Genomic DNA, 13,766 nt, shown 5'->3' with positions numbered 1-13,766 from the left:
TACTTCTTGCCAGGCATGATGGCACATGCCTGTAATCCTAGCACTTGGGGAGCAGAGGCAGGCAGATTGGTCTACAAAGTGAGTCTAGGACAGCCAAGGCTACACAGAGAAACCCTGTCTTGAAAAAACAAAAACAAACAGACAACCGCACCCCCCCCCCCAAAAAAAAAAAAAGGTTTTACTTTCTTCTCCCTTTCTCTCCTCTTTCTCTCTTTTTCAAGACAGGGCTTTTCTGGTTAGCCTTGGCTGTCCTGGACTCACTTTGTAGACCAGGCTGGCCTTAAACTCACAGATTTGCCTGCCTTTGCTACCCTAAAAGTACAGAGTAAACAGAAGGAGAAGAAACGGGAAAAGGTAACAAATATAGTGCTACTAAGATGAGCCTTGAGTCCAGGACAGCCAAGGCTACACAGAGAAACCCTGTCTCGAAAAACCAAAAAAAAAAAAAAGATGAACCTTGCAACTTAAAATAAGTTAATGGCAGCTGAGCCCAGCAGACCTATGTAAATTCAAGGACAACTGGGTCTACAAAGAACATGCCAGGCCAGCTAAAGCTACATTGAAAGACCAGTCTCAAAAAATAAGTCAGGTGACGGCAGTGAACACCTTTAATCCCAGCACCGAGAAGGCAGAGGCAAGTGTTGACCCTGGAGTTTGAGGCCAGTCTGGTCTACAGAGTGAGTTCCAGGACAGCCAGGACTACATAGTAAAACCCTGTCTAGAAAACAAAAAGAAACAAACAAACAAGAAAGAACAAAACAAAACAATAAAAAACCCCACCAAACAGCTGAATGAAATGAGAGAAATGGAAAAAAATAAAGTGGCAGAACCCCAATATTTGTAGGCTTAAAGGATCGTTGAACTGAGTACTATAGAGAAACTGAGCACTTAGGACACATGATGACTTTCTGCCAGTCCAATTCCTGCTCCACTGTAGCTGCTACCAACTTGCCTTGTCAAGTTCAGAAGCTCTGAGGACAACAGGATGGGAGAGTATCAAAGAGAGGGGATATTTGAAATTAATATTATAGAGAAACTGAACAAAGGTAGGACCATTAGAGGAGAGGATCTAAGAGACTGAGTTATGGGAAAGATCACTTAGTAAATACAGCAATCCCCAAGAATTATCACATGATTAAGTAGCACTTAGGAAAGCAACAATATACTAGAATAGATGGAAAGGAGGCTGGAGAGGTGGCTCAGGGGTTAGAAGCACTTACTGCTAACTGCTCTTAAAGAACTCAGGTTTACTGGAGCATGGTGGCGCACACCTTTAATCCCAGCACTCAGGAGGCAGAGGCAGGCAGATCTCTGAGTTCAAGGCCAGCCTGGTCTATAAAAGTAATTCCAGGAGAGCCAGGGCTACACAAAGAAACCCTGTCTTGAAAAAAACAAAAAACAAACAAAAGAGCCCAAGTTCCATTCTTAGCACCTACATGGCAGCTCATAAGTGGCTGTGACTCCAGTTCCAGAGGCTCCAAAATCTTCTTTTCTTGGCCACAGGTTCACAGTTCTCTCTCTCTCTCTCTCTCTCTCTCTCTCTCTCTCTCTCTCTCACATACACACACACACACACACACACACTATACATACATAAACTCAGGTGCACACACATACACATATAAATAAATTTGGGGGCTGGAGAGATGAGTCAGAGACTAAGAGTGTGTTCTGCTCTTGAAAGGGACCAGAGGTCAGTTCCCAGCATCAGTGTTGGGCAGCTCACAACTACCTGTAACTCCAGTTCTTAAGGAAGGAAGTTTTGTGGTTTTGTTTTTAAATTACATTTTATTTTGTGTAGTATGTGTATGGGAGTGGTTGTGCAGGTGGAGGTCAGAGAACTTGTGCTAACTAGCTCTCTCCTTCACCATGTGGATCCTAGGGATTGAACTTAGGTCTCCAGGTTTGGCAGCATACACCTGACCCTTGGTTATCTCACTGGGCCCTGAGGTGTTTTGTTTTGTTTTGTTTTTCTGTAATTTAGTAAATGTTCCTTTTAAAGTTAAACCTCTTCTTTTCTTCCTCTCATATACACATGACCCCATTCCCATGCGTAAACACACAGAGTTTAAGGTATTAGCTCACGGTGGTCCATACCTTGTAGGGATCCTCAGGATCTACCCAGGCTACGTGGAACATATGACGGATTTCTTCAGCCAATCCAATTCTAGCGCCACTATTGGCTGCCACATAGATGCGTGGGATGCCTTCAGCCCTGGCAAGTTCAGAAGCTCTGAGAAACAGCAAATCCTCCTGAGGCCCAAAGGACCCAATCCGATATGTAATGTCATTACCAATGACAATGATATCTCGGCCATCTGGATATTCAGGGCTTTTGAGGCTCATTTTCCAAGCCACCATGCCAATCTACAAAGACAGAAACAAACGAATACAGCTTCTTACATGGATTTACTTTCCAGGTTCCTTAAAGTAAGATACTGGATTTGGATACATCCTTCAGAAGCATGCACTGTGAAAGAACCAAGGTCCCTCTTGGAAAACAGAGAAATATTCTACGACACTGCTTTGCATTATTACTGTGCATTCCAAAGTTGTCTCAATTCTTTGATGGGTTTATTTAAACATAATGGACAGACTCCGAATCTAAACGCTCTCAGGAGTACGTGTTGAAGAATGCTATGGCAGCGGGGATAAGTGCAGACTGTCTGCTTTACTAAACTACATACTAAGGCACTATTTTCAGCTTTAGTGAGATTTGTTTCAAGAAACCTTTAGCACATAAGAAATGGAAAGAGCATCACCTCTCACAGACTATCCAACTTCTGTGATCTGAGGCCCTTTTATTGTCCTCTATGAAAGGCAGAAAGATTCTTCACTGGCTCGGCCCAGGTATTTTCCATTTCTGCAAGGATTTACTACCACTCAGCTCTGTATTTTTGGGAGCAACTCTTGCTTCTTTCTTCCAGATCCAGAAAACCAAAGGGTGCACATGGCTAATCTCCTGATGCACGGCGATGTATGCAAATCTCTGCTCTCTGTTCGGTGGCATCTGAGCAGCCACACAAATAAGGGACACAGACTGGAAAGATGGAGGTGACATGTCTCTTCTCAAACTCTCACAGCTCTCTCCTTTTTAATCTCCTTCTATATGAGAGCTACTCAATCCTACTTGTTTATTTCCTAGTACCATTTCTTTCCTATTCACTTACACTTCAGTTACAGCTGCAGTTTTTCATGTCTGCCTGTCTGTTTCCCATATACCTGGATAAGTAATGCTTTCCATTCTTTTCCTCTCTCTTTTTCCTGTCTCCTGTTTCCCTCTCTGCCCCCACCACTCATGCCCAAACACAAAGCCTACCAGATGAGCATTTCTGGTCCTGCCTAATGGAGCCCAGCCACATCTGCAGCCTTGTTGCCTCATCCCCAGGCTGCTGCATATCACCTCATTGGGGAGCTGGCCATCAAGAAGGGCCATTAACAGATGTAAATAGCGGCATCCCCGGAAAGCCACATGCATCACCCAGACTCAACCCGGCCGGTGATCATAAGCTCTGAGTACACATTCCTCAATCCAATTGCACATCCACTGCAATCAGACTGGTTGAAGCTTTCTACACAGCAATTTGTGATTCTCTGCATTAAGAAATATATGTATGAAACACCCACTGATAAATATAAGCTATTTAATATATCATACCATTGGCCAAATACAAAATGGGTATAATATAGGAGAAAAATTCCAGTCACTTTACGAGATACAGTATTAACTCTATCAGCTCATTAAAGGCAAATAAGGGGAAAGAAGCCTGAATGCAGCACAGAAAACGCCAAATATCAGGATAATTTTGATTTAAAAATAATAATAGAAAATTTAAAATCTAGTTAATATAATGCATGTGTGGTGAGAATATTTATTTCTGCATTCTCAGGTGCTGTTTTAGCTAAACCACTCTTTTTTTTTTTTTTTTTTTTTTTTTTCAGAAAATAAAAGCTATTCCCTGCCTACTTTCTTGTAAGTGTATTTGTAGTTAGGAAGATTGGGTTTTACACCAAATTTTATGCTATATTAACCTTAGCCACCTAGGCCAGTTTAGATACAAGCCCTGTAGAATCTACTTTAGCATTTGTGCGCTAATATAAACACTGTGGCTGTGGCACTGGGGAGGCAGATAATACTCTTTCCTTATTATCTAGGGACTCTTGTGTCACTTGGGCAGTCAGTTCAGTAACTGGATAGGTCATTATGCTTGCAAAATTGACTTCTAATTAGGTGTCAACACAGCAGCACCAAGAACAGTTTTTTCCCTTCTTCAGTTTTTAAGGCAGATCATGCTATATAGCTTCAGATGACCTGGAACTTGTTATGTAGTCCGAGCTGGCCTTGAACTCACAATCCTCCTGCCTCAGCCTCCTGTGTGTTGGGATTATAAGCACACAACACCACAATCTTACACATTACTCATTCTTCGACCAATGTCTTTCCTCGATTGGTCCCTACTCTATACCTCCAACATTAAAAGTGCCAAAATAGAATTGAGAGTGCGACGCCAGTCTCAGTACAGTAAGGATCCTTAACAAGAAAATACTCAGTTTTGAGTTAGCACAATGAACACGTGAGGGAAGCATCTGTGGTTCAATTAACATTAAAATTTGGATTTCATTGCTAATCAAACAGTAGGGCATATAAGGGTAAACATAGGCTTTGGAGTCAACCAAACTTAGATCTAAATCGGGGATCTCTCATGTATTAGCTTAGTGACCCTGGGATATATTTAACCTTATTGAACTTCAATGTCCATACATGAAAGATAAAGAAAGCCGAGTTTGATGAACTACTGGAAGCAGGACGCTACATTATATCCAACATAACTTGCCCTTTTCTTTCCTCTGAACCAATCTGAATTCTACCCATTTCAAAGTTTCATTCAAACTCCATTTCCTCATTAATGCTTTCCCCATCCTAAAGGGACTCCTATACTCTTAGAGCTCACTATGTAGCACAGGGTTGGCCTTAAACTCATAGCAATTCTCCCATCTCAGCAGCTTGAATGCTGAGATTGCATGCATTTGCCAACACTCACAAAACAGGCATTTCACTGAAACGAACAAGCACAAACAAACAATGCTAGTTAGAAATGCTTGGAAAACTGTCAACACTGTGGGTTAAGACACTGATCATGATCAATATCTAAAGCTTATAAATGGAGAGTCCTATTAAGGGAACCTACAAGAGTTCAGCTTTTATCAAATGCATACCTACTATATGCTGCATTGCACTCTAAGCTGGCAAACATTTACAATGATTAAGAACTTGAGTGAGTGAGGAAGTTAGTTGTCTTGGTCCAAATGTCAGCTTGATACTAGCTGTAAAACCTTGCATACAACCACCTTTGACAGCCCCACTTTCTCCAACTATAAGAAGAAGACTTTTCTTGAAGGGCTGTTATGAAGAGCATTTTAAGGAATACAGGGCCTGTACATAAATGCTCTCAAAGAAGCTGTTATCATAACACACGGGTAGCTAACTATTACTGTCACAAGGAAACTGGGGCACAAAGTAACTTTTGGGAGGGTGGTTTGAGGGGATTTAACCCATGTTCCATATGTACAAGACACACACTCTACCACTGAGCTATATCCTCAGCCCACTAGCTTATTTTTATAGCTAGGGTGAATTATTTATTTTTTTAAGGTAAGGCTCACAGAAAAAGAAATGCTGTTTCTTTACTAGAGAAATTATAGAAGTATATTTCAGAATATTATTATTGTCTCTAGCTGAACACAATAGGGATGATGAATATTAATTACGGCACAAATATAAATGTCACTAACCCCTAACTGCAATGTGGCTTCATGGATTGGATCCTGGAATAGAAAAAGGATATTATTAGAAAAGACTAGTGAAATTTACAACAAACTTGTTTATTTTTAGAAAACTGTAACAATGGTAATTTCTTCATTTTGATAATTCCGCTGTGGTTATATGATATTAATACAAGGGGACATGAAGGATATAGTTCACTGGTAGAATGCATGCTGCAGTGCAGGCGCACACACACACTCAAACAAGGACACAAATGTGTAGGGAAGCTTTAAGAAAGCAGAAAACTCCATGTACTATTTCTGTTACTTTTCTGAGTCTGCAATTGTTTTAAAATAGTACAAACTTGTAATTCCAGCATTCTGAAGGCAGAGGCAGGAGGATTACACGCCTGAATTTCCAGACTAGCCTGGGCTTCTGCCATGCCTACTGCACTCTCTGTACTGTACTGAACAACTGTTTTCTTACGCATGCGCGTGCGCACGCACATGCGCGCGCACTCACACACACACCTTTTGAAGCAAAGTAAATTCAATAACTGGGTCCCTGTTAGTATTCTGAATAGCATTATAATCACGCAACTGATAAGTGCATGGTCCTGAGAGTCACAACATCTAGGGTGTTGACAGGTGGAGCAAAAAAGAGAATGGAGATGAAGAACGAAGAAGAACGCGCTACAGGAATTATGGGTGGAGATGAAGAACGAAGAAGAACGCGCTACAGGAATTATGGGTGAAGATGTGTCAAAGGGAAGAGAATGGAGAGTTTGGGTTTGTGTCAGGGAAGAGATGTTTAGTCTTTGACGATTATGACTAGCATTTAAAACTATCTATGATGCAGTCCACAAGTGGAAAAGCAAACAGGAACACATGCGCACCACAACCGTAATAGGCAGAGCAGTACGGTGGTTAAGGATAGTCTCCGAAGCCAGATTCTTAGAAGCTGAGTGTGTTGGTGCACGCTTGTAATCCCAGCACTTGGGAAACAAGAAGACTGAGTTACACGGCAAGATTCTGTCTTTAAAAAACAAGTGTGAGATGTGGTGGTGCCGACCTGTAAGCCCAGCCCTTAGCAGAAAGAGGGCGGGGGAGGGGGTGGCTTTAAGTTCTAAGCAAGTCAGGGTTATAAAGCAAGAGCCCATCTCAAAACAAACAGAGAGAACTGTCTTAGGCTGTTGGGGCTATCATTTTATTTTAAAAGAGCAGTGCTGTGGTAGAAGGTAAACACGTGTATACACAGGTTTATACAATATTAATATCTCTACCTGAGAAGTAACTGCTTCTCAGTGTTTTTCTGGTCTGATGGTTAAATACATATTTATACTTTTAAAGTCAATATTTGTATAATAGACAAGAACAGTGCCTATCAGCTAAATACATATTTAGGACTGTACCACATGTATTACAAACATGTACTAAAATCGAAAGCTTATATTTATACAGAGCCCTTCATCTTGAAGGGGACTAAAGAGCTTACAAACATGTATATAAGAGGGCGTTAGCACTGATAGGCAGGCAAGGTATCAGCTCCCCACTTCCCTGTGCCTCTTGGCATCCCTGTGCAGGAACACACACAGGGTGTCAAGAGACACAGACCTGTAACAGCTGCAAAGACACTAACACAATAGTCCAGTTGTAACACACAGGTACTGGGAGGACAGCAGATGGAAACCAGCCACTGCTTTCCTCTGGTGCAGAAGCATGGGGCCATTTCCAGCTTTGTGTTTTTAAATTATTCTCTACCAAACTCAACTAATCACTTGATAAAATTGAATTTGATACTGGAAATGGTTTCTGAATGCAAAACACTTCGTCTGATGATTGAACACTAGGTTGAAAAATGCTTCCTCTTGCCCTTGATTTAAAGAGGAGGGTGGGGGGGGGGGGCTTACAACAGTCAGGAGAAAAGACTCAAAATATTCTAAGAATAGCTTTGTCTCAGAGGATTTGGCCATTACATCAGAAGACAGTTATATCCTCCCTTCTCCATTTAATTAGGACACTGTAAGTTTTTCAGTCCAGTTGCTTTATATATGTGGGTCTATACTATATACACAATGAAGATTTTATATCAGCAATGCAGTTCTACAGGAATACACAGTGTGCCAATGTGATTAGAAATGTAGCACTAACTGACTTAACCTAAGCCCAGACAGCCTTACATAGCAGCAGAATAACCACCAAGGGAAATTTCATCACTGAATCCTCTTTCCCCCCTAATTTTTTTTCCCTCTCATATTTTATGTAGGAGAAATTTGGGAAAGAAAGAAAGGAAAAGAAAAAGAAAGAAAGAAAGAAAAAGAAAGAAAGTTCAGGACTGCAGCCTGAAGAGGACTGAAAGGCTGCAGAAGGGCAACCTGTGGCCTGCTTGTCAGAGTGGGCAGCTTTGTGTCTAGTGAGTGTCCAGGTGGGCTTCCTGGCACTGCCTGCACGAAGCATCCTCTTTCCTGGCCAGAGCCTGCCTGCAGCACTGGCTAGCCAAGTAGTCCTAAGAACTTATCTCTGAAAAACATGTCTTCAGTTATTAAGATCGCCACAACTAAGTTTTAAGATACTGCATTTCAGATACGTATTTTTTTTCTCATAACACAATTTCCAGTAAGCAGGTTTCTTAGGCTTACAGTTAGCAATGCAAGCTAATTAATTATTAAAGTGAAAAGGAGAGGTGGACCAAAAGAGCTATAGTGAATAAGCTAAAGGAGAGCAGAAGTAAGTGTTTATTTTCCTTATGCAAGTCCTGAGGAAGAAAATAATTCTCTGGTCACAATCTCATCCTGGAATAAACATGCTCAAACGAGGGAGGAGGGAATAGGGAGGGGAAAGCAAGCAGAAGAGAACAGTCTTATTTAACTGTTTTTATGTGGGTAAAATGATTTGTGCTGTGGTATTTCCATAAGAAGTGGGGCCATTATTTTCCTGTAGAAACACATTTGGTTTGAAAAGTATCACTGGACAGGACGTGAAAATCAAACCAAATGAATTATTCACAACCTCCGATCAGAGGTGATCATTATTTCTGATGCTCCAAACAGTGATTAGGAGTCTGCCCTGAGATGTCATTTTCTCGCTGAGTAACACCAGCAATAGAGAAAGGCATTATCTATCTATCCATATATGTATTTTTTTTCCTCCTGGGAGGACCCTGGTTTAATGTTACTATAACAGATACTAAAAAACATGATAATATTAACATTTATTCTGGTGGTACCCATAAATGCCATTAGTCTGACATACAGTGTCAACACTAATCATGACCCAAAATTAGCACCAAAATTGACATCAACATTAATTGTACTATCATTGTGACTAGAATGTACAAGTGCACACAGGCACTTCCCAAAGATGCTGCTGTTGTCATAAAACTGTAACATTAAGCTCAACAGAAAAATGTGAAGGAAATGCTGAGGGGCAAACATGATAGGGTTTTACTTTTGAGGATGTAAAGGGGCATCTCTCAGCTCTTGCCAGGCTGTGGGAACAGAAAGCAAATCTTTGCTACAGTTGCTTTTCTTCTCTCCACACTTTAAGCTCAGCTGTAGCGTCACTTTCTCATAGAGATTTAGGCACAGGCTGGCCAGTGGCTGATATGTTTCGCATACAATAGTTATTATTTTAATTCTGCGAATGCCAGGAAGATGACTCCTTGCAAGGTTCTAGAGTAGTAACAGAAAGAACCCTAGACCGTAACAGCTGGAACTGCATTACAAAATGAGAAAAACAAGAAAGACCTAGAGAGAATGAACTTGAACCTGAGCTTCTTTTTAGGTACTTACATCAAATTGTTACCTTTTGCCCTTTTAAATATATGTATAGAAAATTAAATTAGAAACTATCAAAAGCAACTGCCATAATAAAAATACAACAAAATACAAGAAAATATTAAAAGGCGTTTTTAAGCCACAGGCAATGTGATATTCAACTTAATTTACCCTGTTTGTGAAATAAGTCAATTCTTTTCATACTCTCTCATCAGCCAGATAGATCATGTTCCAGTGCCTAATGTGATAGATACCAAGACAGCTTAAAAAAAAATAATTTGTTTTTAAAATTTTACGTGCATTGGTCTTTTAACTGCATGTATGGCAGGTTGAGGGTGTCAGATCCCCTAGAACAGGAGTTACAGACAGTTGTAAGCTGCAGTGTGGGTGTTGGGAATTGAACCAGGGTCAGCAGCCAGTGCTTTTAACTGATGAGCCATCTTTCGAGCTCCAAGACAACGTTCCTGACAACTGAAAACTTTTTTTTTTATGTTTATATAATTTAAAGACACATGAACAAAGCTACCTTAGCCCCTGTAAAAGTTGAAATGAGATATAAAATTTTTCAACTATATGAAAACATAACAAAACATTACAATCTTATTCTATAGAATGATTGATTGCTCCTTGTGATATTCACATACATACATGGACCCATAATAATTTAACATATCCATGTTCAGTAATTTAATTTTTAAAAGCATGCAATGGAATACACACATGCCAGTGGTATTTGAGAAGTACAGCACAGGATTAAGTGACCTAGAAGTTAAGCAAGTAGGCCTGCTGTGGTTCTAGAAGCACTGCCTGTTAGCCACACAAACAGTACTGATCTCTGGTACACCATGCCTCCCTCTTGGGGGCTGTCTGTTGCCTCTAGTTGGAGCTGTAGTATCTTGACATGGGACACCATGTAATATACCCCCAACCCCAGGAAAATCTTCATGAAAACTGCTGCCAAGGATTCTTTTAAGGGCCATCTTTTGGACTGAGCTCTATAGAGAACAAGGAAAACTTAAAAGCCCTGCTCTAGTGGACAGCGGAGCTTCAGGACTTTTGGGTAATTAAGCTCATCAAACTTTGGTTTGTTAACAGTCAGTCAAAACCAACCTGATGAAATATTTCCAGTACTGACAAAACCCATTTGGAAGGAATTCTGAGAAAAGCAACACACACCCCAAAAGAACAGTATTAGAAGTTCATCAGAAGTAATGCCATTTGGACAGGCTTATTTTTCAAAATTTAGTCTCAGACATTTTCTGATTGAAGGGATAGAACATCATTTTAGACAAACACAGAGAGCCTAATATGTTCATTTAGACTAGGGATAAGATAAATGAGTATTAACGATTTTAAATAAAACTGCCTTACCATATATCCTATAACATATGTTTCTCTATATTGATTTTTTTTTTTTTGCAAGACCCTGAGGCTGGAACTGAACCCATGGCTTTGTCCATGTCAGACAAGCACTTTACCACTGATCATCTGCTGTCTTTGGAAGGAATCAGTGTTTTCTTCTTCCTTTTAAAGCCCTTCACAGAAAATAAGGCTTTGTACGCAAATACTACTTATGAGTATTTGTGTACACCTAGAGGTATATGACTCCCTTCTGCTGAAGATTTCAAGAACTTGAAGACACACTCCTGCCTTCAGGCCCAGGCTGGTGGTTTTGATTCCTTGATAAGTTCAGAGCACATGGTCTTCTGCTTTTCTTGTATTTTTGGTTGTAATCCTGCCTCTAAGGGCTGAGTCATCTCTCCAGCCTGGTCTTCTGCTTCCCCTAAGGGCTTTTTCAGAGCTCAACTTCAGCCTAGCACAATTCAAACAAGTTGTTTTCAACATATCTAACAAGACACCACTGACTTAATTTAAATTCTCATCATTTAAAAAGGCAAACTAACTTCAAAAAGATAATAAAGAAAATACAGTAAAATTTATCTAGATAGCTTCATACTCTTGAAGCCATTTTGAGGTTGAGTTAAGATATAATTAATATATAAACATAGTGTCAAACTAGAAAAATACTTGGGTACCATGTTCAGGAGAAACAAGCAATCCTTTTTGTACTCAGGCCAACAAGCATACAAACACTTTCCAGGCAGTTTTAGACAATAATGGAGTCCATGCAAATGTGAGTCCATGGCAAGCCAAGTTACATCAGTTACTTTTCTCATCACTGTCACCAAATACACAGCTAAAGCAAACTTAAGAGAAGTGTATTTTAGCTCGGGCTTAAGAGAAATTATACTTTATTATCGTGGGAAGGCCTGGATACAGGGATGTAACTGGTAACACTGTGTCTGCAGCCAGGAGCAGAGAGCTTCAATGGGAAGTCCCTATCCCATGGGAAACGGGCCACCACATTCAGGGAGGGTCTGTCTGGAAACCTCTTAGATATGTGTGAGTCTGAGACAGAAGTGTGTCTCCTACATGTCTCTGCACCAGTTAGGTTGACAACGAAGATGAACCAGCACACCAATAATTCTTTGTTAAGCATGGAAAGGACCTGTGGCCTCAAAGCAGCCAGAACACAGCTACTGATAATTTCTTCTACGGTTTTAGGTTTATTTTGGCTCATCGACTTCTTTTTTCTATTACTACATTCTTCTTTCTCTCCCCTCTCTCTACATAACCCTAGCTCTTCTAGAATTCACTATGTGGACCAGGTTGGCCTTGAACTCGTAAGATCTGCCTGCCTCTGCTTCTCAAGTACTGGAAAATTATCTTTCTTTCTTTTCTTCTTTCTTTCTTTCTTATTTATTTATTTGTTTGTTTTTGTTTTTTTGAGCCAGAGTTTCTCTGTGTAGCCTTGGCTGTCCTGGACTTACTTTGCAGACCAGGCTGGCCTTACACTCATAGAGATTCACCTGCCTCTGCCTCCTGAGTGCTGGGATTAAAGGTGTGTGCTACCACCACCTGGCCCCTAATTTTTTATTTTTAAATGCTCAAATTAAAACTTTCAAAGAATTATAGCTTCAAAGTAAGAAGAACACTCACAACAGTAGGATCTTAGTAGTTAGTGGTCGATGGAGTATTTATCAAGTAATTTAAAAAATATTTTTCTATATTGTCTGAAGTATTTTATAATTTTAAAAAAATCCAAGAGGGCTGGTCAAGAGGTTCAGTAGGTAAAGGCACTTGCTACTAAGACGGCTAACCTGAGATTGAGACCTGGGACTCACATGGTTGAAAAAGAGAAAGAATTCCTACAAGTTGTTGTCTGACCTCCACATGTGCACTACAGCAAACATGCACAAACACAAACAGATAATAAAGACAGCACATTATAAGCAACTAAATGATAATTAAGTACTGATTTAGGTATGATGTAGTTTCGAAGCTGAATTTCTAATATCCACTATCCCCATCACTTCACTTGTGAGAACATAAGGTAAAGAAATAAAGATACCACCCACATAGCAGCTAGCCTTCAAATTTTAATATATATTACTTTACTGCTTATTTGAGCATTCTTTTCTTTTAAAAAACTATGTGCCAGGTCATAGAGGTAGGGCCAACACATTTTCAACCAGAGTTAAAATGCCAACAGGAACATTAAAAAACAAAACAAAAACAACCTACCATGCAATCAACAACAAAATAAAAAATAAAAAGGAATGAATGAAACAAGTGGGCTTGCCTCTCCAAACAGGAGAATTCAAAAAGCTCGTCACACTGTTAAAACAGCTGAGAAGGGAAAACCCTGACACCTAGTGCCCGTCTGAAATGCGAAGCCTCGGAGCTACTCGAATTCCCTAGCATGGCACAGGGGACTATTAAGATGCATGAGATGTGAAATATACTTTTCTCCCAGAACAATAAAAAAACCCTGAAAACCAAATTCTTAGGCCATGCTAGGATTGTAGTCTAATCATTATCACTCCTGTTTGGGGGTCCACATACTATACCTCAGTATTATAACTATTCCTAAACACAGTGTTTCCTCATTTTCTGTTTTTTATTATCACAAGAGTGGTGCAAAGGAATGTTAAAAGCCCATGTTCTAGGGATTTGGTTTCTACCTGCACCAAAATAACTGCCTCTTTATCACATTTTTATCATTATAGATTGCTGATAGAGTTCAAATAACTGTAAAAAGAAAAAAAAAAGAAGTAAAATAAAGTGCTAGTGGACTTATTTCAGAACAAATAAGAAAGCCAGGCCTTTTCTATGTCCAAGTAGTAAAGTTAAGTTGTTCTCGGTCAAGTCTGTTACAGCCCTTGG

At 40.0% G+C, this 13,766-nt stretch overlaps 1 protein-coding gene across 2 annotated transcripts in view; it reads right to left on the bottom strand.

The window, feature by feature from the left end:
- The window catches only part of Acaca (acetyl-CoA carboxylase alpha), a 216,077-nt gene that overhangs the window by 59,869 nt on the left and 142,442 nt on the right, over positions 1-13,766 (bottom strand). For both annotated transcript variants that reach the window (XM_051158173.1, XM_051158172.1), the window contains one exon: positions 2,098-2,367. In XM_051158173.1, coding sequence (XP_051014130.1) covers positions 2,098-2,367 — 270 coding nt within the window. The remainder of the gene's footprint in view (positions 1-2,097; positions 2,368-13,766) is intronic.

Source organism: Acomys russatus, chromosome 16 (assembly GCF_903995435.1).
Source record: "Acomys russatus chromosome 16, mAcoRus1.1, whole genome shotgun sequence".
Classification (NCBI taxonomy): domain Eukaryota; kingdom Metazoa; phylum Chordata; class Mammalia; order Rodentia; family Muridae; genus Acomys; species Acomys russatus.
Note: the sequence above shows the minus strand (reverse complement) of the source record. Positions and strands in the feature narration are given on the sequence as shown.